Consider the following 27,183-nt stretch of genomic DNA (forward strand, 5'->3'; position numbering starts at 1 on the left):
TTGTACAGTGAGTGCCCCCAACCCCTAGTTGGTGGGCTTGGGTCTGTTTAGGCGCCATGTGTGCCACACCATACTCCCTTCAGTTTTTAATGTGTTGAGTTGCAAAACTACTTGTTAGAATTGTGTGTTAAGTAGGTAAGTTCCGAGTGAAGGCTTGCGTCACATGGCTTTGAGTGATAATTCTGGTAGCTCAAAGGTATTTTAAAAGTTGTGTTAGTTCTCAGCACTTTTCTCCTTAGTTGAGGGGATCAATAACGCCTTTTTAAGTCTGTACTTTAAAACTCTTGTTTCTGAAAATAGTAAAACAAGTGAGGGCCTGTTATGTACTAGGCAGACATATTGTGCAAACCTTTTGCCCCTTAACTTTCAGCATATGGTATCTTCTCTCTTCCTGAATGCCCTTTTCCCCTTTGCTTGCTATTCATTAGTAATAACTCCTGCTCTCTGTCCTTGCCCGCTTGAAGTCTTAAGAGGACTTAAACATTTTTTAGATAAACTTGGTTTATTTTAGAATAGATTTACAGAAAGGTTGCAAAGATAGTTACCCACACAATTTCCCTTTTGTTAAGATCTTACCAGTAGTATGATATATTTGACTCAACGAATGACCCAATACTGATACATTATTACTGCCTATGCTTTTTTTGGATTTCCTTAGTTTTTACCTAGTGGCTTTCTGTTCCAGGATCCCAGCCAGGGTGCCACATTACATTTAGTGAGCAACTTTTAAAAACTTGTAATTTTTGAGGAATGTATTTCTGATTATAAAGTGTAGAGTGACATTAAATTTGAATAAAGATAATAAGTAAAAGAGAAAATTAAGAGCCATCTATAATCTCACCACCTGATAGAACCACTATGCACATTTTTGTATTTTCTTCTAGCTTTTGTTTTAATAAAAATGGATCCATATTATCTGGTTTGTTTTTTTGTGTGGTTTTTTTTTGGTGAGGAAGATTGGCCCTGAGCTAACATATGTTGCCAATCTTCCTTTTTTTTTTCTTTCTCCCCAAAGCCCCAGTACATAGTTGTATATCCTAGATGTAGATCATTCTAGTTCTTCTATGTGGGATACCACGACAGGATGGCTTGATGAGTGGTGCGTTAGGTCCGTGCCCAGGATCTGAACCTGTGAACCCCAGGCCACCAAAGTGGAGCATGCAAACTTAACCACTCGGCCCTGGGGCCAGCCCCCATATTATACGTTTTTCCTCATGCTGTTTTATGATGAACACTTTCCTGTTTCATTATTATTTCTTTATTAATGTTTGCTTTATGTTTACTTAACCGTAATTTAATCTTCTAATCCTTTGTTAGATTTTTCAAAAACTGTTATTTATAATGCTTCAAGGAGCAGCTTTGTACCTAAAGCCAAGTTTTTAAATGTGGTGTCCCCCTCCCTTATCTTTTGTATTGACTTGGGAAATGTTCTTGTATGTGTGTGAGGGGTGTGTGCACACTTATGGTAGTCCATGGGAAGAGTCAGATGGCTCCTTAAGACTTGCGAGGCCCTACATGGTCTGGCTCTTGCCCACTTCTTTGATGTCATCTCCTACTTCTTCTTCCTTTTATTGACTCTTCTTGCTGATTGGAGTGCTCTTCTTCTAGATCTTACATGGCTGTCTCCTTATGCATGAGGTCTTGGCACAAATGTTACCCCTCGAAGAGGCCTTCCTTGGTCACCCTATCCGTAATAATTCCTTTATCTGATAGGAACGTTTCACCTGCAAGTAATAGAAAACGTGACTAATGGCCTTAAACAGATCAGGGTTTATTTTTCCTCACACAGTGTGGTTCAGGCACACAATGGTTCCAGCGAGGACCAGGCTCTGTGTGTGTTTCTGCTCTCCCATTCTTAGCAAGTGGTTCTCTTAGACACCAGATAACTGTCATGGCTTGAAGTCATTGTGTCCATCACATTTGAGGCAGGAAGGAGGAGAAGATGGGGTCTTTTTAATCCAGAAAGCAAAAGTATTCCTAAAGGATGCACAGCACACTTTACCATATGTCTTATTGGGGAAAACTAGGTCGTACCTCTGGCAAAAATAAACTAGTAATGGTATTTTGTACAAAGATGGTTTTAGACCACTGGCTTTTAAATTTTAAATTCTTTTGATCTGCAATTCATGATAAGAAATGCCCTACTTTGCATCCCCAGTATATGTGTAGATAGATGTATGTAATTGAAATAAATTTCACAAACAATATCTAATCATTTTGCATGCTGCTATTTTCTATTCTCTATTTCATTTAGAACTTCTAGTTATGACCTTTTAAACCCAGGGATTCTTCACCTTTTTTGTCGTGTGGACCTTTTAGCAGTCTGAAGCTCCTCAAAATAATATTTTTAAACTCATGGACAAAAACCCAAATATATCAGAATATTGAAATTTCTCTCTCAAACTGTTAAACTAGTTTGTGATAATATAGTAATATGTTTCTTTATTAGTACTTATAGCAGCTGTTCAAAGTAGTGATGAGTGTAAATGATATTTTGAGGTATCTGCAACAATTGTAATGTGATATGATAATATCTGTGAATTCTCCTGGTGCAAAGTCACAAGTACAGCCAAAAATGTTGTGGTTTGTTGCCTAACTCATGGTAGAAGGAAACGTTAAGTTTCCATTAGAGGTTAGTGAAATTAGTTTTTTCAATCCAAGTTCACGAACTCCTGGTTATGAACCCCTGATTTAAACTGATTGCAAGTCTCTAATCTTGCAGTTTCAGAAAAAACTGGCTTTAGCTCAATAATGACTCATCCCCTGGCGCCAGGGGAGACGCCTCCTTCCTGGGAGGTGACAAGATTTGTACCCCCTAAAAGGCAGGATTCTTCCAGCAGAGAAGAGAGGTGGGGTAGATGGAATTTGGGTGGGAACATTATCTTCTGCCCTCTCCTGACTGTGATCTCCCCCTCCTTTATTCTCTCTCTCTATTGTTTGAGTTTCATCACAGTACTATCTCTTATTTGCTGTTTGTCTGCCTCTGCAGTAGAGTGGAAGTTCTGCAAGGAGAGAGAAAATCTTATTTATCCCTTTCTCCCAGTGCCTAAAACCTGTGAAGCAGGATAATCCATAAATAGCTGTGAAGTAAATGGGTAGCTGAATAAGACCTGGCACTCTCATATCCCAGCTAATAAGACTGGACCTGGGTGTCCCCTCAATCCCCCACCCCTCCGAAATAGATACAGCTGAGGTAAAGGCCTAAAAGTGGGAACATTCATGTAAAGTCACTGCTCTGAAGTGCTATGCAAATGAGATGTTCTTTCCTTAGTGGATGCATGTAAAATGACTTGTGTTCATGTGGTTCCCCCACTTGCGTTTTTAGAAGTGTGGATATATCTCAAATAGTTTGTAAACCAGGAGCAGAGATACTTTAAAAAATTTGTGTAGGAGGAATAGAAAGAAAATTACTCTAAGTAAGGAACTAAGGACATTAAATCTACTTGGAGCCAACATTTGGCCTCCCCTGCCCGTTCCCTATCCCAACTCCCCTAACCATCTCGTTTTCCCCACCTTGTGCTTTATCCACCCCCATCTGCTTTCCCTTCAACAGACATTCTTTGTCTCCCCCCCACCTTTTTTTTTTGGTGAGGAAGATTGGCCCTGAGCTGACATCTGTTGCCAATCTTCGTCTTTTTTTTTTTTTCTCCCCAAAGCCCCAGTACATAGTTGTGTATCCTAGTTGTAGGTCATTCTAGTTCTTCTACGTGGGATGCTGCCACAGCGTGGCTTGATGAATGGTGTGTAGGTCTGTGCCCAGGATCCAAACTGGCAAACACCAGGCCACTGAAGCAGAGCATGCAAACTTAACCACTCTGGCACGTGGCCAGCCCATTTTCCTTTTTAAAGTAGGTTTACTTAAAATGCAGCAAACTTGATTGCTAACATTAATTTGATTTTTTGTTTTAACTTCGTGGTTAACCACATTTCATTTTAAAGTTTTCTTAAAGCAGTATTTCTGACTTACAAGACACATCAGTGCCTTTTGCACAGTTGGCACACAAACATCTGTTGATAGACTACCTTTTATCTGGTCCACATGACTATCTTGAATATCTACGCCTCAGTCTTTAGGTTTCTTGAAAGGTAAACTAGTACTTCCTTTTGGATCACTGGGCTTTGTGAGTGCTAGAAGAACTTCTTTTGGAACAGATAAGTTATAATTATCCATGCTGGATTTAATTATTATTGTTTTGTTTGCTTTAGAAAAGTTATAATGCTTGCATTCATCCAACACTAGGTGTTATGGAATATAACAGTACAGTGTTTGTTAGTTTCTATGTAAATACTTTTGGTTTTCATTTTATTTTTATATTTAATGGCAGTGTTGGGAATCAAGAAAAAACTTGATTTTCTAACCAGTGTAATGACTGTGAAGTGGAGACGCTGTCATTGCTTTAGAATGGAGACTAGGACGAAGTGGTATAAGGAGTAAGGAAATTAGCTTATCAGGTTTTAGTAACTACCTTAGAAAATGCACTCCATTATGTTTAGGAGTCTTTTCATTCTTAACAGATGATGATTGTCTTCCAAATGTCGGTTGGTTTACCTTACCTCCCAGCACCTATTGGGGAAGAGTTTACACTTTATTTGTTGGCCTATTTGAAGGTTTAAAAGCAACAGATTCAAGGTTTTCCTTTTTTACAGTACTTTGGAAGGCAGGAAACATTTTCAGAGCGAAGTAAAATTTTTTTAACAGCTCTATTGAGATATAATTCATATGCCTACAGTTCACCCATTTAAAGTATACAGTGTGTGTAGTATATTTACAGAGTTGTGCAGCCATCACCACTATGTAATTTCAGAACATTTTCATGACTCCAAAAAGAAACCCTGTGCACGTTGGAGTCTACAGACTTTCAGGTTAAGTTTTAGAATTGGCACTTACTGTTGTGATGTGCTGTCTTCCTGTTAGTCAGTCTTACCAATCCGAAAAAAAAAATTCTTGCCCGTTGTGTAGTATGGGGCTGCAGACCGAAACTGCGTACCTCGTAATTGGATTTCTCCTCCTAGGGGGCTCTTCCCTTTTGGCACTTTTGACTTTTTCTACTTAAATTATTATTTGGATTTAAACATCCTGTTTACTAGAAAAATGCTTATTTCTTGGTTGTGACAGTGTCACTTGAAGAAGGCTGGATGGGAAACTGTCCTTGGAAGCCGCCAAATGCACTTCAGAACCAGTGGTTCTACTTGTCAGGGAGCAGTTTACCAGTTCTTTTTGATTTTCCAATGTTGTACAAGTCCAGCTAACAGTAGAAATTAAATTTGTGGTTGGCTCTTACAAACTTCTATCCATTTTCTTATTTAGAAGATTATATGGAATGTTTTGTTTTAAAAGACCTATTAGCACTTTCTGCATTGTTATAGTTGGTATGCAGTTTGGTTGGAAGAGTTTGGTGTGGATTATGTATTTGGGGTGTTTTGTGATTTCACTTGTTAAGATGTTTTCAGGCTTTCAGACCCATCTCCAGCTATTTCCTGTTCAATTCTTTCGTTCGTGCCCCTAGGCCTTTCTTTCTGAAGCTGTTTCTCTATGTGGAATGCCCCTTTTGCATCGCATTTCCAACCAGCTCCCTTCTCTCCTGGGCACATACCTTTTTTCCATCAGGGTGGTCATATTTCACCCTTGGGAGGTGTGTTGCCCCCCTCAGGGCTTGGGATGCTCCTGTGTGTTAGGACTTAAAGTAGTTGTCTCACCTTTTACTTTAGTGATTTGTTTGTGGTTTGGTCTTCTCTTGGTGTGAGCCTCACATAGTTCCTTTAAATCTTGTATGCATCCTAGGAAGATTCTAACAGCACCAGTATCTACTCACCTCTCAGTTGTCTTTAAAAGAGGACCAGGCAAGTGGTTAAGTTCGCATGCTCCGCTTAGGTGATCCAGGGCTTTGCCGGTTCGGATCCTGGGTGTGGACATGGCACCACTCATCAAGCCATGCTGAGGTGGCATCCCACATAGCACAACCAGAAGGACTCACAACTAGAATATGCAACTATGTACTGGGGGGCGTTGGGGAGAAGAAAGAGGAAAAAAAAGAAGATTGGCAACAGACGTTAGCTCAGGTGACAATCTTTAAAAAAACAAAATAAAAAAATAAAAGAGGGCCAGAGCGGGCTGATGTCTCTGCACGGTACATCATGGGTTCTTCTTAACCCCTTTTCCCTTCTAGTTTATTCTTGCTGTTTTTTGTGATTCTTCTTTTTTCCAGGAAAAACTTAACTGTCTATTTTACATTTTGGAGGTGTAGCAGTACCTTCTCTTTCTACCTCTCCCTGTAGTTTGTTTTGGTTATTTGTTCTTACCTCTAGGAGAGAAATGATTGAGCATAAAGATTTGGTGGCTCTGGTTTGGTTCCGTGCTCTTTCTCATGCGTTACTGCTACAGGTGGTATTCATGTTAGACGTGTTTCATGTCATATTTTTCTCCTTCAAATTTCAGTAAAGGATGAGAAAAGATACTAAATTTTATGATTTCCTGATACTGATTTTAGTGTATTCAACAATGCTGTTTACAGTTTTTGGATGGAATCTTATTTTAGTGATACTGGATATGTTATCACTTAAAAATGTTAATTTTTAAAAATTCATGGTTATATATAGTATGCTACAAATGGACATTTGTAAACTGGGTTTGATAAGTATGAATTTATCCTTTTAAAGAGCAGTGTATTAGAAAATTGGTGTGAGTCAGGAGACTGCTAATCTGATTTTAAACTTAGGTACTTGAGCATAGATGAAGTTCTTTTGAGCATCTCTTCTGTTACATATGAGTAACTGTGTTCTTGCTATAATTCTGGGGTTGTAGGATTAAAGAGGGAGACACATGTCAGAAGAATACAGAGTGTTTTTATAGAACACCAATATACAAAGACTTAATAGTTTTGTCTCTGTTATTGGAGGAAATATAGAATCTCCAGGAATGTGTCAGGTTTAAAAGAGCATCCATCTCACTTTGGAGGCATAAAAAGTAAAGTAGGCATAAAAAAATTGCAGACATTAATTGGACACACTTGAGATTGACTACCCGTGTGTGTCTAATGAAATCTTAAAGGATAAATCAGGCAGCTGGGCCTTAGGAACACTGAACTGAAACCAGCAATTCAGATACTCTTACCTGTTGTCTCTACTCTGTGTGTGTCTGCTTTATTTCTCTCTCTTAAGACTGCTTCCTAATGTGGCTGTGTTAAACATAGCTGTTATAATGCCAAACTTTACACTTAACCATCTAGGTACTGGAAAAGTCTTGGGGGAAGGACTCTTATTGGTCTGTCATAGGTCATTTGCAGAGTTCTGAACCCTAGTTAACTTGTGGTGGGTGTTGTGGGATATAAGAGGTTGTCATGTAGTGTGTGACTGCTTCCATAGGATCTGTGGGAATACAGTGGATAGAAAGCGACAGATGGTTATATATAGCATTTTATAAATGATTGTTGAATACAAGTAGTTTTTTTCTTTTCACGCTAAATTTTTTTTGTTTTTAAAGATTGGCACCTGAGCTAACAACTGTTGCCAATCCTTTTTTTTTTTTTTTGCTGCTGAAGCGGAGTGCGTGAACTTAAGCACTCGGCCATGGGGCCGGCCCCCTCATGCTAAATTTTAATTTCGGTGTTATGCAACTACATAAATATAAATACTTGTTCAAAGAGTTATGACATCCATAGGGAATTTCTTAGAGAAAATGAGACTGCAAACACTTTATTGCACTTGTAGTAGCATATTACACCTGTAGGAGCGTTCTAATGAAAGAGCTAATTTTTGCAAAATGCGTTTGAGCTCTTCAGAGTTGTGATATGCAGAAATATTGAGAAATATAAAGCAAGAAGATTTTGTAAAACTTGAATAGAGAAAACAAGATTTCAGGTGAACTTAGTTGGGGCAAGTGCAAGGTAATGAATTAGGGAAAATGGATAGTGAACGCTGAGTTAATTGCTGTTTGGCTGGTAAAGGTAGGTAGTACTCTAGAAGTGTGCTTGCTTTCCAGCTTTCTGGTTATCTTTTTGCTATTGATTTCTATTCATTGTAGACAAAGAATATGCTCTGTATGATTTCAGTTCTTCAAATTTGTTGATTTACTTTATGAGACCCAGTGTATGAATAAGTTTTGTCCATATTCTGTGTGCGCTTGAAGAGAATATGTATTTGCAGTTGTCCTTTAAGTCTGTTGATAAGAGTATTGTTCAGATTATCTCTACTCTTACTAATTTATTTTTTGGTTGTCACATTACTATCCATTACTGAGAGAGGTGTTTTAAAATTCACTCTGTGGATTAGTATTTTTTGTGTGTGTGTGAGGAAGATTGGCCCTGAGCTAACATCTGTGCCAGTCTTCCTCTGTTTTGTGTGGGATGCCACCATAGCATGGCTTGGTGAGCGGTGCTAGGTCCGCGCCTGGGATCCGAACCTGCAAACCCTGGGCTGCCGAAGCAGAGCATGAGAACTTAACCACTTCACAACTGGGCTGGCCCTGAGTTTATTATTTTTGATAGAGGTATGATTCTAGTCTTTGAGTGGTTATTTCAGAAACTAAAACAGGATATCTAACAATGTCTATGCTTAACTGGTACCTTTACTTCTTGTGGAAAATACAAAGACCTTAGAATAGTAACTCAGTTTACCAAGCTTCTCTTGACTTTAAGATATTGTTGTTATTTTACTTTAATCAGTTTTTAAATCCTTAGTAGATAGTATAATTTTATAGTTAATGTTCATTTATGTCACCTTTATTTCTTCTTGCTTCTCTATACTATATCTGGGGTCACTTTCCTTTTATTACTGGTGGAAAAACATTGGTTTTTGTCTGATAAAAACATCATCCTTTTTTTTTTTTTTCTTTTGAGGAAGATTGGCCCTGAGCTGACCTCTGTTGCCAGTCTTCCTCTTTTTTGCTTCAGGAGATTGGCTCTGAGCTAACAGCTGTTCCAGTCCTTCTCTATTTGTATATGGGATGTCGCTACAGCATGGCTTGACGAGTGGTGTGTTGGTCTGTGCCCAGGATCCGAACCTAGAAACCCTGGTCTACCAAAGCAGAGCACATGAACTTAATCACTCACCACCGGGCTAGCCCCAAAAACTTCATTCTTAAAAGATACTTTCATTTGGTTTATTTCTCAGTTGACACCTGTCTTTAGTGTGCTGAAGAAAATATAATTCCACTGTCTTCTGGCTTCCATCATTGCTGTTGAGAGGTCCACTGATAGTCTCAACAAATGATGACCTTCTTCCGCTTATGCTTTAAGATTTTCTGTATCTTTGGTACTTTGTAGTTTCACTATGACATATCTAGGAGTAAATTTCATTTGTCCTGTTTAGGATCATTTGGACCCCTTGAATTTATGGATTGGTATCTTTTACCAGTTCTAGAAAATTCCCAGGCATTAAATGCTTAGATATGCTTCTGCCATGTCTTCACTCTTGTACTTCTGAAATTCTGATTAAACATATGGTTGATCTCTCACTTTATCCTCTGTATATTTTCTTTATTTTTAACTTTTTGGCCTTTCTGTGCCGCATTCTGCATAATTTCTTCTGGTCTGTTTTATGTTTCACTAACTTTCTTCTTTGACTAATATGCTGCCAGATCTGTCCATTAAAGTTTATTTTTCATATTTTATTTTTCAAGTTTGGTTCCTTTTCAAATCTGTCACTTTTATGGTTCTTTTGTTTCCTTTAGCTTTTTCAAGGTTGTCCCTTGTATCTTTAAACATAGTATGCATTTTGTTTTAAGACGTCTGATCCATTCTAGTATCTGAAATCTGTGTGACTGTTTCTGTTGTTTGCTTTTGCAAGTTCTTATTCATGGTGCCTTGTTTACTTATGTGTTCTGTGTGTGCTGTTCGCTGTCCTTAGTTTATTTGTAGAGTTTTCCTGAGGCCTGGAATAAAGGTGCCTTTATCCAGAGAAGATGTACTTTGCTTGTCAGGTATTTAGGTGCTACCCGAAGTGGAGTCCTTGGACCAGCCAGGAGCTTGTTAAAAATGCAGCCCCTCAGGTCCAATACCTGTGTTTTAATAAGACTCTGCATTTTAACAAGATACCCATGTGGTTCTTAGGCATACTAAATATGGAGCAGCTGTGCAGTAAGAGATTAGTAAGATTTGAAATACTCTGGTTTGAAGTTTCTTGGATCGTCCAGATTATTCAAAATATGGCTACAAATCTTGGCCAGGCATGTACAGATTTTTAGGTGAAGGTTTTCTTTCCTCTCTTTTCTCTTCTAGTGTCTCCCTCGCTCTTAAGCGACAAAGCAGCTCTCTTAGCAGTAGGGTGATGTGGGGATACGTTTATACTTGGTCATCTTAATCCTGAAGGTGTACCTCATGGTGGTGGTGGTTTTTTTTTTAAACTTCATGAGTTGATAAAGACTGAAAACAGGTTGAATAATAAAATTAGGTTCTTGAGTATTTGGGTTTGGAGAATATACTGGGAAGAGCTTCAGACAAAAGTGATCAACATTACTTGTCATTAGGGAAATATAAATTAGAACAATGAGATACTGCATACCCATCAGAATGGCTAAAATTTAAAAGACTGACAGCGCTATGTTTTTGCAAGGTTATGGAGCAACTGGAACTTTTATACCTAGAGTTAGGACTGTAAAATAGTGTTGCTGCTTTGGAAAAACGTCTGGTGGTTTCTTTAACAGTTAATTATAATCTTCTTAATGATCTAGTGATTCACTTAACTTAGTATTTACTCAAGACAGCTAAAGCATATGTCCATGGAAAGACTTTTAGAAGAATGCTTGTAGCCGCTTTATTCATAATGGCCGAAACCTAGAAACAGTCCATGTGTCCATCAGCAGAAGAATGGATAAACAAAATGTGGTAGTCATACAGTGGAATCCTGCTCAGCAATAAGAAAGTATACTCGCAGCCACATGAGTGAATGAATCTCAGGATATCATGCTAAATCAAAGAAGCTTGATATGGAAGAGTGCATACTCTATGGTTCCATTTATATGAAGTTCTAGAATCAGTAAAACTAATCTCTGGTGAGAAAAATCAGCAGTGGTTTTCGAGTTGAGAGAAGTGCAGGGATTGACTGGGAAGGAGCTCAAGGAAACTTTCTTGGGTAATAGTGTATATCTTTGTAGGGATTTAGGTCACACAGGTGTGTGCATTTGTCAAAACTCATCGAATTTTATACCTGAGATTTGTGCATTTCACTGTATGTAAATTTAACTGAAAACATAAAATTTGAACACTAGTTAATGATATACCCACAATGTAATGACATCTACAGCTTACTTTGAAATACATCACAAAATAGGATGGACATTTGGCCAGACAGACAGACAGAGGGATGCATAGAGGAGTCGTTATGGATACATGTGTGATGAAGGAAATGTAACACACTGTTACTTGTAAAAGCTAGGTGATGGAATTATGGGTGTGTATGTAACAGTTCTCCTGTTTTTTTGTATTTTGAAAATTTTCATAATAAATGTTGGGGGGAAGGTGGTGAGATGTAAAAAAGGAACTAAAATGAAAAACTCAGGAAGGAAATTGGATTTGTACTTTTACAAATTTTGTTCAATTTATATTTGTGCCATTTTAAGAACAGTAACTGTAGTTTTGTTGATTTGAAATTTTTTTTAAAAGTTTGATTATTCAGCTGAGAAAATTTTGTTTTAGGCTAGAAAGCTTGAGAACCACTGATCCTACTTTAGTGTGCCAAAGACCCTTTGTAGTTCATCATTATTGCTGTCTGTATCCACTTATGTAGACATAAGTGAAAGATCTGGTGCTCGGTTTAGGAGACAGACTTTTTTTTTTTTTTTTAAGATTTTATTTTTTCCTTTTTCTCCCCAAAGCCTCCTGGTACATAGTTGTATATTCTTCGTTGTGGGTCCTTCTAGTTGTGGCATGTGGGACGCTGCCTCAGCGTGGTCTGATGAGCAGTGCCATGTCCACGCCCAGGATTCGAACCAACGAAACACTGGGCCGCCTGCAGCGGAGCGCACGAACTTAACCACTCTTCCACGGGGCCAGCCCGAGGAGACAGACTTTAGTTAATATACTTTGATTTGTTTGTTCCTGGCTAGTTTGACTTTGTTTTCAGAGTAGTCCATGTTTACGTTATGTCTTAACAATACTCGGTGAAATGTTTAAGGCACTGTTAGTCATTACTTAAGATTTCACAGAAGGCTTGGAGTGTTAAGTGGAGATGTTTTGTCTTTTGCCAGAATGGAGTGGTATGATAGCTGTTTAGCTCTTCTGCAGAGAGTTGGGTCAAGTGTTAAATTGATTCTGCATCCCCTGAAGTTCGCTGTTAAGTGATTGCATCCCATATTATTGGAAGACTTGCTCCCAACTTCTTATAATATATGAGGAAGGAATTCTTCTATTCTCCAGAACTCTGAAAACAGAACCATGGGAAGATGTATAGGGTCACTGTGGCCACTTCTCAAAGGGATGGGGGACAGGGTTTGTTTTCTTTTGTATCTTTATCTCTGAAAGGCATAATGTTTTTTTTGACAATCTCATGCTGTGTTAGAGTTGAGAGACAAGGAATTTAAAGGCTGAATTAATGAAATGTAGGTTGACACATTTAGGTCAAGGATGATTTGCTCTATATCCAGAAGCTTAATTTTTCTCATTTCTGATAAAAGTGAAATCTCTATGGACATAGATTTTAGAAAAGCAAGTGGTGATGACTCTTCGAAAACAAACAAAAGCAATAGTCTTCTTCCCCCTCCAAAGATAATAACATATATTTGAGTGCCTCTTCTTTTTATAAAAGACTTTTATTATGGAGGATTTCAAACATATACAAAAATAGGATTATGTAACGAACCTCAGGTACCCAAGACCCAGCTCTGTCATCAAAACTCTTGGCCATTCTTTTTCACTCTCTTACCCCCACCCCAATTGTGGAGCAAATTTTAGTTGTTATTTGATATGTAAATATTTCAGTCTGCTTCTCTGAAAGATGAGAACTTTTTACAGACGTAAACTAATATCATGATTGTGTAATAAAAAATACAGTTCCTTAATATCTGTAAATTTCCAGTTGGTGGTCATATTTTCCATACTTGCGTTTTGTTGATATGTCTCTTAAGACTTAATATGTTGGTTCTCTCTTCTTTTTTTCCTCTTGCAGTTAGCTTACTATATTTCCTAACCGTTTTACTTTCAGTGAATTTTCATAACTTAAATATAGTTATCTCCATTTTATAGATGAGGAAACTAAGGCTTTGATAGGTAAGAAATTTCTCCAAGGTAACATGGTTTGTGGTGGAGCCAGGATTTGAACTGATGTAAGAAATAGGTGCTGTTTACCACTTCCCCTCTCTTCTCTACTGTTGACATTTAGGTGTGTTTTTCTGGACTTTTTTTCCTCTATCCATATACAGACAAATACATATAGTTTTTCCCGTGCGTTTCAGCTTAAAATATCTCTTAGGTATTACCTGATAAGTCATCCTAAAGTAGCTTAGTTTTCTCCTTCCCCTTTCCTGTTATTCTGTACTTCCTATTTTTCCACTATTCTGTCTTGTATGCACTTACCACAGTGTGCATATAGCTTATTTTCTGTCTTCCCTATTGAGGGTAAGTTTCATCAAGGTGAAGATTATTCCTGTTGATGCCTGTCAAATAGGCCCTCTAATGTTTGTTGAAGGAGTTCGTGATGTTTTGCCCTTCGATTTCAGCGCAGTATATACAAATCTTCCTCTTTGTTCTTAAGAATGTCCAAGCATGCCCCGGAATTGTGACTGGTGCTTGTTTAACCTTTCCCCTACTCAGAACATTTGGATCTTCTCCACTTTTTCCACTGACGTACTGCAGCGCGCATCCTGGTTACATATATCCTTGCATACTTGTGCAAGTATTTCTTTAGGTTAGATTCCTAGAAGATTCCTAGAAGTGGAATTGGTGTATTCTAAGGGCATGAGTGGCAGGTTTTACTTATGGGATATGGGAGAGTCATGGAGAGATTGCAAAGGATTAGGTGATACGTAATGAGAGCAAAAAAAGTTCTCAACTTTAGCTGATAATAGAATAATGTAAAGGGCTTTTAAAGAATAGGTTGATTTTTTCTTACTCCCATTCTGATAGCGCCGAAGAATCTGTATTAAAAAAAATCTTAGGTTTGGGAATAACAGCTTTAAAATTTTTCTTGGCTATAGGTTTGTAGATGTTCTGGCTCAGTTTAGAGGCAGTCATTAGCACCTACTTATTTTTGGTAAAAATGCTACTATTTGTGGAAATATGGGGCACTGGTCTGTAGAATATGACATTCTAAATGTAGGGTTTTTTTTTTTTTTTAAAGATTTTATTTTTTCCTTTTTCTCCCCAAAGCCCCCCGGTACATAGTTGTATATTCTTCGTTGTGGGTCCTTCTAGTTGTGGCATGTGGGACGCTGCCTCAGCATGGTCTGACGAGCAGTGCCATGTCTGCGCCCAGGATTCGAACCAACGAAACGCTGGGCCGCCTGCAGCGGAGCGCGCGAACTTAACCACTCGGCCACAGGGCCAGCCCCAGGGTTTTTTTTTTAACCTTTGAAAAGTATTTTCTGAGACTGTTTCTGAATTTAGGTACAATTCCTGTGACATACATGATCTTAAAAATGTGGCACTGTGCATTGTTCATCTTGTGTTAAAGTTACAGTCGGTGTCTTTTCTCTCCAACTTTGAATAACATTTCATAGCTTACTTTCCCCGAAGCCTAACCACAAACTTAGTAATATTTGTTCCTGAACATTCTCCAGGTTCTAACACTGTTGATGACAGGCTGCATATTTGTTGTTTCAAAAAGTTTGTACAAATCCCTGATTATCACAGTATTGAAATATTTTTTATTGTTACAAGGCAGGCATAGACTTTCTAATAGAAGCTATGTTAAAGAAATTGACCCTTGACTACGGCAGGGACAAGAACACATATTGAAGAAAATATTCTGCAAGTATTGCCTTATTATGCGTGTCCTCATGCTCTCAAGATCATTTAGCAAACATAGAATTGTTTTTGTCCATGGGGAGCACCTTGGTGTAACCTATAGGGTACTTTGTATTTTATTTTCAATAACAGTGGTTCTTACCCAGCAGGCGTCTCTCTGTCCCTTGGTGGAGAGAGGCATTTAGAAATCATTCTCTCCTCCCTCCCGCAATAGCTTTTGGATAATCATTATGTCCAATAGTGGTGTTACTAGGTCTTTATAAGGAAGAATTTAAAAAGTGCTCCATTTAAGAAAAGCTAAAGTTAATGTTAGTTTAGAGTTGTATAAAATTTCGAGCTGAATCGGATTCTAGACACTATTTCATCCAATAACCTTTTCCTTTTGTCTCTTTATTCCTGGGTAGGTAGAAAAGAACATCTTTAAGAGGATGTACTAAAAATGCTAGTGATAAGCTGACCTTCTACCCCACTGACTGGCTAATTACCCTAACCAACAGGATTGGGACCTGTTAAAACTGGGTCTATGAGCCATCTTTGGCGTATGGGCTAAAAGTTGCTGACTCGATAATCCTTGAGACCCTAAGAAGAAGAAAAAATATTCTATTAAATGCAGTTAGTATTCTGAAGGATTATATAAGCTGTATGAGCTAAGACAGGATTTATATGAGGGAATGAGTTGGCTGTATTTTAGAGTAGTTGTCTGGGCTGTATCTGTTCGAGATAAATTGATTGACGATCATATTATAGTATTCTACAAAATAGACTTGTGGTGCCAGTGATGGATACAAGATCTCTGGCTGATTCAATATGTCATTCTCTATAGGCTGTGTTTTAGGCAGTAAGAACTCTATTTTCTTGGGAACAGGATTTGGATTACAAAATTCCTTTTTTTAATGAACACGTATCTGGGGTATAAAAAACTTTGAAAATAATCAGTTTTTGAGGTCTTCTCCAGGCTTTAGAAATGAGACCACTTGATAAAAAAAATGAAAATGAGAAAAATCTGCTAAAAATGGCTAGTATTTTGAGGTATTTTTTCAGGTTATTTTTACCCACTAAGTGTTGTCTTCTATAGAGTTAAAATTACATCATACATAATTGTTTCAAAAATTTTTTGTGTAGGGAAATATTTAATGATTCAAAATGTGAAAGACCTCAAAGGGTCCTGTTCTAACAAGCTAGTTTAAATAGTTTTTTAAATGTATTCTCTATTGATAAAATTTAAGCTAATGATTATTTACATATATTGCAAAGTATATCATATACTGTGCCCAGCGTTCTTTTCCTCCCTTTTTTGCTTAACAAAATCTTGCCAGTAGTACCATTTTATTTTATTTTATTGTTTTTTTAAAGATTGGCACCTGAGCTAACAACTGTTGCCAATCTATTTTTTCTTCTGCTTTTTCTCCCCCAATCCCCCCCGTACATAGTTGTATGTTTTAGTTGTGGGTCCTTCTAGTTGTGGCACGTGGGACACCGCCTCAACGTGGCCTGATGAGCGGTGCCATGTCCGCGCCCAGGATCCGAACTAGTGAAACCCCGGGCCGCCACAGCAGAGTGCGCGAACTTGGCCACAGGGCCGGCCCCCAGTAGTTCCATTTTAGTGCATAGAGTATTTTCCTTCTCATTTTGGTAGAGTTAAACAAAACTCTGAAGGTTTTCTTCCCGTTTTGTAACTTGTTTTTACAGTTGTGCAATAGTGTTATTTTTTCCTCTGTTTCTTTTATTAACCGTGTCCCCTTTTTTGTCTCCTTCAGTTGTTTCAGAACATCTTTTCACCAATTCGAATTCCTTCCTCTGCCTTATGGTTAGTTCTCCATTTTGCTTATGGTTATTTTCTCCCTTTGAGCAGGACAGATCATCTTGGTGGACAGCCATTGTGGTACTTTTGGTTGGTGGGTTAGTGATTGTTTTGTCCAGCTGATCCTAATTTCGGAGTTGCTCTTTCCTTACCTGCGTCTCCCTCTGGTTCTAGGCTGTTTTTTGTCTTGGTTAATCAGGGCACTGTTAAATACAAATGGCTGGTGCCTGCGTCCTTTTTTAGGAGCTGCTCCTCCCTGGGCATTCCTCCTGTGAAACTGAGCCCTAGGAGGAGGTACTTTGATCTTTTGTTGCCCCTGCTCCACATTTCCTAGTTTTTTCAAGGAAAGAGTCATTGATAGGAACCTTTAAGATCATCTTATCTTTTTCTTTTTTAAAAACTCCATTGTCTTTACCTCTTCCCTGTTTTTGGTACAGATTTTATCGTATCTGGCAGATTTTCTTCTATGATTTAGGGTGTAGCCAGCTTTTCTCTAGTTTTATTGTAAGTTGGGGTTTTCTCCTGACTTTTTAAGCATTTATTATTCATTTTGCTTGATTTCATGGAGGGGAGATACAGAAAAAGAGGCTTTACTATGCTGTCTCCTATTTCCAGGCTTGCAATAAGTGTTTGGGTGAAATCCAAACATCTTTTGAACAAGTGTGCTTAGATTCAAGAAATATTGGAATCTCTGTCATTGATAATTAATGTATTAATAGGGACATATGTGAATCTCAAATTCTATTGAACAAGAAAAAGGACATTTCTGAGTTTTAAGCAGCACAAACTGTATATTGTAAATGCTTTGCTTAACTCTCAGAAGAATAACATGCTTTGTGAAAATAACGTCAAAGTTAATCTCGTTGACTCTTGCTAGATGGCATGTGAAGTAGATTCTTAAAGCATATTACAGTCATAAAATGTGCATGCTGATAACAATTTGTGCACCCAGTGTTGAATTTAGTTATTAAGTGTTCGGTGATACTTGAAAGATCACGTATTTGCGTAGGCACTTTAGTTTTTAATTTGCACTTTGTAAATGAAGGTATAGTATAGAAATTATTCAGAGTTCAGACTCTGGTGGCTCAGTTGTACTTTATTTCCACCTCTGTAAATGGATTAGCTGTCAACAGATCAATAAACAGAAAGTGGTTGGATTCATATTTTGGAGTAGAAAAGCATAATGGAAAGGGTATTTACATTGGCCTTCTGGAGAGCTGGATTCAGCTGTTAGGTGTGTCCCTGAGTGCATATATGCTCTGGAGCAGTTCACTGTGCATGAAAATTTGTCTTACATAAATAAGATAATTACATCAGGTGTGAATTGGCACTTAAGTTTATGGTTTCTACTCGCATGTAGGTGCATGTAGGCTCTTCATGCCGCTGGGCAGTCCTCCTTGCCCATAGTCAGCTCCTTTCCCTGTTCTACGTTAGGTTACTCTTTAAACTCTCCATTCTCTCTGGTTCTCCTTGCTGTTAACCACAGGTTCAGTCAAGCTAGGCATGCACATCCTTGCTGCCATTTGTCATCTTCTCTTGCCTTGGAGATTGATGAATCTTGTTATCTAAGGTTTATGCTCGATTCTTTTTTTCCCCTCCTGTAGGATCTTGTTCGTGACCTATACCTTATTTCCAGCCCTTTTCTTTCAGTAATTCTTTTCCTTACAGACATAAACCTTCTCAAGTCTTATTTGTTTAAAAAGGAAAAACGGGCCAGCCCCAGTGGCCTAGTGGTTAAATTTGGCACTCCACCATGGCAGTCCAGGTTCAGTTCCCAGGCGCTGACTTAAACCACTCTGTTCGTGGCCATGCTGTGCTGGTGGCACACATACTAAAAAATAGAGGAAGATTGGCATGGATGTTAGCTCAGGGTGAATCTTCCTCAGCAAAAAAAAAAAAGAAAAAGAAAACCAGGACAATCACATACACTTCTGCACACACAGCCCACAGCCCTTGTCAATCCTGCCTCCCTTTACCTTGTTGGCATTTGTCTCGTCTTTGTCTTCTTTTTAGCCCAGATTTTCAAATGAGAGTTGCTGTTTACTGTCCACTTAACTTACCTGTACACTCTCCTCTCCCACTGGTTCTAGGAAAAACTTTCACCGATTGCTAAATCTGGTTGATGCTTTTCAGTCTTGTGTCTGTCCTTCTGTGACATTTGAACTCTGCCTATCCATTTTATTCCTCTTGGTGTCTGCAATACTATTTTCCTGATTTTTTTCTCCCATACTTTTTGTTTTGTTTTATACTTTCAATGTTTATTCCCCATAATGAGTCCTGGAATCGGCTCAACTGGCTTCTTTCTTTTCTGTTTTCCTTATGTATTAGTGTTTCCCAGATTCCATCCTGGGCCTGTTTTTCTATTTATTCTGCATCTTTCCCTAGAAGAAATGAAATCTCATTGATTATCTTGGTTTCTCTTACCTCCTGCATGCTGATCATTTCTCACATCTATAGTTTCAGTTACCTACTTAATTCTAGATCTTTATTTCCATGTGCCTACTGGAACTCTTTATCTAGATAGCCTACATAATAACTCAAATTTGACATGTTTATTAAACTTTGTTTTTCTGCCCCATTTGTACCATTTGGTAATGTTACAACCATCTCTTTTGTATAATTTTTCTGAAGGTAAAGCATAACTTAAAACTATAGAGTGAACACATAGTAAATATTTTTTTTATTCAACTCACTGATGAAGAAGAACCTCTTCGGGTAAAGCTGGTTCAAAGAGCATTTCAGGAACTAGATATTTGTAGGCAATTTAATAAAGAATTTTAGGGGCTGGCCTGGGGGCACAGCGGTTTAGTGCACACGTTCCACTTCTCGGTGGCCCAGGGTTCGCTGGTTTGGATCCAGGGTGCAGACATGGCACCACTTAGCATGCCATGCTGTGGTAGGCGTCCCACATATAAAGTAGAGGAAGATGGGCATGGATGTTAGCTTAGAGCCAGGCTTCCTCAGCAAAAAGAGGAGGATTGGCAGTAGTTAGCTCAGGGCTAATCTTCCTCAAAAAAAGAAAAGAATTTTAGAATGAGATTGCTGATGTCCTATAGGACAGCAAACTGCAATTTTGGAGGTTGTCTTGTCTACTGTTACGGAAGTTACCTGTATTTCTGCTAGATGCAAATTTGCCAAGTTAACATGTAAATTCATTATCTGAACCCCTAATTAATAAATAACAAAGTTAAACCTATTATCTTCTAGAAAATTAAGTAATTCCCAGGTGAGCCTGTTAAATAGTGTTTCATATGACATTGAAAGGGTATGCAGTCATCTTTCTTCCTTTACAATGTTTTAGATAACTTTTCTTAACCTTTGTCACCAGAGCAAGAAACTTGAGAGAGGTTTTAGATAGTGTTTCTATTCGTATGCATGCTGAAGTTTGGTAACCACAGTCTTAGACTTTTCCTTTATGACTATAGATTGTATCATCTAAATGTTTCTTGACTCCCATCTCTCCATTTTACCTTGCATTGTGATCAGACCCTCATCCATCCTTATGTCTATTTGGTAGCTTACTAGTCGGTCTGCCTCCTTATCTGTAGGTCTTAAAATCACAATTTTTGGTTGTAGGCCCTTCATAATACAGTTCAGACTGATTTCCGGGTCCCTGTTCTTCCCACATCCCCGGTTTGAGCCCTCATGAACCATGCAGCATCCCTCGCTGTGCCTTCCCCTCTCCTTCCTTGGTGCCTCTCCTCACAGCTCTAGCCTTTTTAAGCCGGACCTTCTCAGCCTGCCGAGGGCAAAACTAAGTCATCTTTTCTTCTTTGTTTACAAATATTACCTTTGATGCAGCTTCTCATATCATTTAGTAAATCTTATGATAATTATTTATTTAAGGATTGATGAGCCAAACTGATTTTCTCAAAGTAATATAGAAGGATTAGAATCCTCTGGATAATCCCCCACACTTGGAATGTCATTGTTCTCTAATGTTTTGACTTTTAACAAAAGGTGAATGTATAATTTTTCTTTATTTGGTCAGGCATATAGCATGGTCATAAAGAGGATGGACTTGGGGTCAAACCTGTGTTTGAGTGCTGGCCCTGTCACCTATTGGCCTTGTGGTCTTAAAGTTATTTTAACTTACTCTGTGCTCAGTTTCTCTGAAGGAAGGTTATTTCCAGTACCAATTTTGTAAGGTTGTGAAAATTAAATGATAAAGCACTTTGCCTGATAACATGGTAAGCACAGAGTAAACATTAACTATAATCATTTTTATTTTAATCTTTACTTTGAAACCTGTATTTTTCCACTAAATAGTGTTTCTAGTGTTACAAAAATATAATTTGAAAATACTATTTGTGTGTGTTATATAATATTCCATCATGAGATTGGAATGGTTTTGATGCCCCTAAATTGAGTTAAATGCTTACCAGACCTCATTCTCAGGTAACTTAGCCCTTTTCCCTGTACTCAGAGGCTCTGACTCTCCTAATTTCTCTACAGAACTTTTCTGATTAACTGGAGGAAAAGACAGTAAATTTCTCCCAGTTTCCCTAATGCAAGCTAATGTTTAGTTTCCTGAACTAATGTTTAGTTTGTTAAAGGTTAATGAACCACATTGCACTATTCTATAACAGATAGAACTGCTTCCAGTTTGACATTTGACTTGTAACTCTACCATACATCCCAACTGCTGGTTTTTTATTACCTCCTTCCTAAATCAAAGTGAAATATAAACTGTACCAAATGGTTTTGCAGAAGTTTTTTTGTCACTTTTCCCCCTCCAGTTCCTTTCTTACTCAGGATGGTGGACCTGACGACTCCGCTCCTTTTTTTCCAGATTCACCAGTCATTTAGTTGTACTACAGGCACTCGTTAAATGGCACGTGTCAGGCCTGTTTTAAGAGCCTTATATACGTTGTCTCTAATACTTAAACCCTAAAGTTAATGATATTATGTCTAGTGTAGTTGAGAAAGAAACAGAGATGAAGGTAAGGTACTTGTATGTCTTATGATTAAATAGCAGAACGAGGATTTGAGCCTCGGTGTTTCTGTCTTAGGGTCTAGCAGCAGGGATACGGAGCTGTGAGCTCCTTGTGGGCAGGGATTGTCTTGTTTGCCTCTGTGTCAGCACCTCAATCCCGTGCTCTTAGGGAAGCCTAAAGGTTATGCATTCCCATTTTAAAGATAGTCTTGTTTGAAGTCCTTGCCATTCTGACTTAAGCAAGAATGACTTCTGTTATAAGCAAGGGTGTCTTCTAGTCCACTTTACAAGAGTTGTTTAGTACTGCCTCTGGATGTTTAACTCGCCGTACTGCTAAGGTCTGGTCATTTCCTTTTTGGTCTAGAATGTGTACTTGTTCACATCTGCAGGTCCGGATGCCATTACTTGTTGCGTGCAGGCTACTTAATTTTGTAACACTTCAGTTTCCTTAATTGTAATAAAACAGTTTATAAGGCTCATTGGCACATTTAAATTTTGCTTATTAGAATAAACAAATGAGTAAAGTCCTATGCAAACTGTTTATTACTGTTACTAAACTCTAGTTTCATAGTCTGAAGCCCAATTTAGTCTCCTTGGAGGACCACACCTCAGTAGAGTGCATAAGAAATCAGGGGGGACACACTGGATAAATAAGATTCACTTTAAATGTCAGTTCTGAAAGCTGAAAACTTTCTGCAGACACTGCGTGGGATATAAGTATTAGCTATTTTCTTTTCTAATGTTATCTTTACTGTGAAAATAATCCAACTTTCCTTCAGTCTTTAGAGTTGCTTATCAAATAGGTAATAGGTAGTGATTGCATGAGTAAACGTCTTAGCTTTCTTTGGGGCGTTCACATGACTCTCTTGTGGGTTACTAAATTGGAGATTTGTTCTCCAGTCTATCAAATTTCCTTCATGTGAAAAAAATCTGCATAAATACTAACCTTTGTTGTGTCTGTTTTCCTCTCATACTTTTGGCCATTTCACTAGGAAGAACTACCATGCCCTACAGTTAATTTTTGCAATTGATTTCTCTTGATGTTCCGAAAGTTTTGTACCAAATGAATGGTTGAATTTGTTTTTTTAAGTTTTTTTCCCTAGCTTTAACTTCTATGACTTTTGAGTTACGAAATTAGAGAAAATCAATTTCCAAAATGTTTGCAGTTGAAGTTTCCTTGAAAGAATATCCTCCTTATAAAATTTAAAGGTTGACTTTTCAAATGTAGATTAATATACAATTCTGTTTTTCCTGCAGAAATTCTGTTTGCCTGAAGAACTAAATACTTTTTCACATAAAATTCACATGCCTTTTAACCTGAACAGTGAGTAAGTTTGTTGGACACCTAGAGCTGTAAAGAAAGTCATCATGAGTTTGTTTTCAAACTTGAACATATCCATTAATGTTTTTATGCTTTTCCTATTGAGTTCAAAGTCACATAATATGCTATTTTATTTCACTGCTTTAGGACTTAATGTCAAAGGTTTTCTGTGAAAAATCTTGATTATTTTCACAGAAATGAAGGTGTATCCATGGTTAGAATAGTAATATTTCAGGATTTGAGAGTCAGGTTATTAAAAGACTGGACTTAAAACTTCTGGTTTCAACAGTATGAGATAGCCTATTAAGATGGAATCTTTGAGTTCACATTCATTTCAGGTTATTAAAACATGATTTCTAGCAATAGAGTTTTTATATTAGTATAACTCACTTTTGTGTGTGTTTTAAAATTTAATTAATAAAATAGTAGACGTAAGGAATTGGTCAGTACAGAATATTCGTATAACAAGAAGGAAATCATTGCGTGGTGAAAACTTTTGGGCTCTTACCTGGAGTCAAAGAGGAGTTAAATTTTGGTTGAAATTGGTAGTGTGATTTCTGGAGGGGGTCAGGATTCGGAGGACCGGTTTCTCCAGAGATGACTTGAACTTTCTTCATTTGGATTTGTCTGTAATGTAAGGGATTGAACCTGATCATCCCCGAGGGTCCCTTTCAGCTCTGGATTTGTTGATACCTGGCAGAGAGGGGGAATATGTATCTCATGTTAATCTTACATTTACTTTTTTGGAATTCAAAGTTTAAGAGTCTGGCCTTCTTCTATAGAAGATTAACTTATGCTTTAAAAGCGGTAGCATTTTGATAAATAATTATCTTCTTGCTTGTCATTCTTCCTCTTTTAAATCTCAGGAATTATCCATGGCTGGTTGACTGCCGTTGGCTGCTAATGGTGCTGTTTGACATCTGAAGATGTTGGGAACATTGTTAAGGTTACTTTGGTAACTATAGGCCAAAATAACCAGTGTCACTTATATTCGTTTGAATGACTTACCACCACGTGATGTATGGTAGTCATTTAAGCAGCAAGTGGGCAGATGAGATCTGCCAGCCTTGTTTAATAGTAGTAGTCTTTGCTGCCCAAAGTGAAAGCAGCAGTGTCATGCTGTTCTCTCGTATCCATGCTGTTTAGGGTCCCAGTGAAATGGCATTGGGTTTGTGTTTGAAGTAGTAAAACTTCGTGGATGAGTTCTGAAATAGACGGGCCTTTAATGTAATTCCCTAATGGGTGCGCTTGTTCTCTGTTATACTACAACCAGGAGAGGTCTTGAAGACGTGTCTCCAGTTTCTGCACCCACAGAATCAGGGTCTCGGAAGGCGGGGACCAGGCATTCATACTTTGACAACGCTTCCCAGCCTTCCTTAAAAACACTTCTTTTGTGTTTTTCTTATAGCAAAATTTACTTTTGAAACTATATTGCTAGAAATTTAAGACTCACGTCGACAGTTTTTTTTTTTCTTTTATTTATTTTTTTATTAAGATTGTGATAGATTACAACCTTGTGAGGTTAGTAATGTTGTGGGTAGACAGTGGTTTTGATGGTGAAGTTTCCTCCACTATATTTTATTTTATCACAAGTTTTCTTTTTATTCTTCTGAATAAATAGATGTTTATAGTACTAACAATAATAGTTACTATGTACCGAGCCCTTGCTGTATGATAGGCACTGTGTTCAGTGGTTTGCATGGATTTTCTCATGTAATCCTCACAGCTGCCCTGTGAAGGAAGTTCTTTCTCCCCATTTGATAGGCTGAAACACAGAGAAGTATATAAATAATAAAGTTATACAACTTGTTGGTGTTGGGGTCAGGATTCGAACTCACCAGAGGCAGTTTGACTCCAGAGCTTCTACATTTGTAACTGCTGTGCTAGAGTGCCCGAAGTGCTTACAGAGGGTAAATAACAAAAAGGACTCCTTTTATCTCAAACTTCAGATCCCTAATTCTTTTCCTCAAAGGCAGTCAGTATTAACAAAGTCTGTTTTATGAAGCCCTCCATCAGTTTTCACTGTGTAGACAATAGATAAAGACACGTATGCAAGCTTTTTTTTTTAGGAAGATTGGCCCTGAGCTAACATCTGTGCCTCAATCTTCCTCAATTTTATATGTGGGACGCCTGCCAGACCATGGCTTGATAAGCGGTGCATAGGTCCACGCCTGGGATCCAAACCCGAGACCCTTGGGCTGCCGAAGCAGAGCTCACGAACTTAACCGCTGTGCCCACTATGCCACCAGGCCGGCCCTGCAAGCCTTTTTAATATGCACACACACAGACGGGAGTTTTATACTGTTTCCCCTAACATCTTGAGGAGATCTTTCCATGTCAGTACTTGTAAATTGAACCTTCCTCTTTCTCTCTCTTTTAATGTTTTTGTAGTATTTCCTCTTTTTTCTTTCTAAAAGTGACAGTAATTACATTAGTAATTTGAACTTTCTGATCACAGTTTATTTAGTATATATTTAGGACATAGGTGACATTAAAAACAATCCTTTTCTACTGAATTGGGTCAACATGTAATTTGAAAGAAAACCATTTTCCTGTTAGTGCATGGAAGTCTCTTAAAATCCAGTAATAGGTTTAGTTATGATTAATTTGCATTCTCTTTGGCACCAGTTTCTGTAATGTCATATGATTGTTTGTTCTCTTCCCTTTGAAGTAATTAAAGAACTTTACCTGAAGTTTGATTGGGGGCTTAAGAAAAATTGTGAAGGATTTGATAGATTGTAATTCTTTCTATAGTAGTAATATTGGCCTGTTTTTTCAGTTAAACTGATTTTCTTTTCGTATCATTGTTTTCTCTGTATAATAATTAAATTTCATACAGAAAAGATGGAAAGTTCAAATTGATTAAGAAGTACATTTTGAGCTAAATTGTTACACATATGAACTATGTTCACAATTTCTTGTTGCGACAGTTCTGTGAGGTAGGTAATATAATTTTACAGAAGTAAATGAAATCTAGAGATTAAATTTCTTATCCATGGTCACAATCAGCACAGCGGATGTTGAAATTCAGGCTGTCTGGAACCGTTTCTCAGTTTACTGTATTTGAGCTGCTTTCTCCTCTTTTCTCCATTGAGATACTATGGTTTTATAGTTTTCTTTGTATTTATGATTGCATCTGTTATTCACAGCAGTATTGTGAAGTAGGCATGTCATACAGTGTTTTTTATTCTGTGGTTGAGGAATCCAAGGCTCGAGGCTGTGGTTTGTGCTAAGGCAGACTCCTTTAATACCTGTTGTATCACAGGACTTGAGCCAAGATGTTCTGACTTTGGCAAAGCCCTTTTCTACACAGTACTAGAAATGTGGAAACAAAGACACATTTCTGCTGTGCTCTGTTTTCTTTGAATTGGGAATCTCTTGGGTGTTCCATGAGAAATCTAAGTTAATTTTATGTGCTGGGTTCTGGAGCACATGCCTTGAATTTGGTATATTCCTGGTGTTTTATAACACATTAATCAATCAGACTTCACAGTTGAAGACACTGCGGCATTGGTGAAGGCTATACCATCAAACAGTTTACATGGAATTTTGCCTTCATCTTTGGTGCCCCTCATTTGTTTTCTGTGTTGTACATGTATAGCTGATATTTTGTTTTTTCTCCTTTTCTTTTTCAGTGAATGGTAGTGTCTAGAAAGGGTATGTCCCTTCAAGAGAGAGGTGCCAATGTCCAACCAGCCTAATAACAATCCAGGGGGGTCACTGCGACGTTCACAGAGGAACACTGCCGGGGCCCAACCACAAGACGACTCAATAGGAGGAAGGTATGTATTTAGTGGTATTTTTAAAAGGAATTGGGAATAAATGAAAATATTCTTTTAAACCTAATTATAAGGACCAAAACTCGAACGGTGCACTACAAATGGGTAATTTTTTCCTAATTTTCGAGCCAAGTGACACAAATAAAACTGGAATTGAAAGCAATTCTTTAATCATTCCCCAAATATGCTAGACTCAAAAGATAGTTCTCAGTCATTGACATTATGGGAGATCTGATTTAAGGGTTGTTAGATGTGGTGTGTCGTGTTCTGTTTGCCCTTCCTCTTTCTCTTTACTTCCCTAAACGCGTGCTACAACATGTCCTTCAGCTGTTCGTGGGCCCTTTATGTATGTCGTGACTAATTTATTTACTTTACTAAAAGGAAGCTTCATTTGTTTTAAGATGTTGAGTTTCGATACCTAGCTTTGAGTTTTTTTCTCATCCTACTTTTTG

At 37.9% G+C, this 27,183-nt stretch overlaps 1 protein-coding gene across 45 annotated transcripts in view; it reads left to right on the forward strand.

The window, feature by feature from the left end:
• The window catches only part of TRIP12 (thyroid hormone receptor interactor 12), a 140,497-nt gene that overhangs the window by 15,043 nt on the left and 98,271 nt on the right, over positions 1 to 27,183 (forward strand). For all 45 annotated transcript variants that reach the window (XM_070489520.1, XM_070489523.1, XM_014835990.3 and 42 more), the window contains exon 2: positions 26,588 to 26,734. In XM_070489520.1, coding sequence (XP_070345621.1) covers positions 26,637 to 26,734 — 98 coding nt within the window. In that variant the 5' untranslated portion in view covers positions 26,588 to 26,636. The remainder of the gene's footprint in view (positions 1 to 26,587; positions 26,735 to 27,183) is intronic.

This window comes from Equus asinus, chromosome 19 (genome assembly GCF_041296235.1).
Source record: "Equus asinus isolate D_3611 breed Donkey chromosome 19, EquAss-T2T_v2, whole genome shotgun sequence".
Classification (NCBI taxonomy): domain Eukaryota; kingdom Metazoa; phylum Chordata; class Mammalia; order Perissodactyla; family Equidae; genus Equus; species Equus asinus.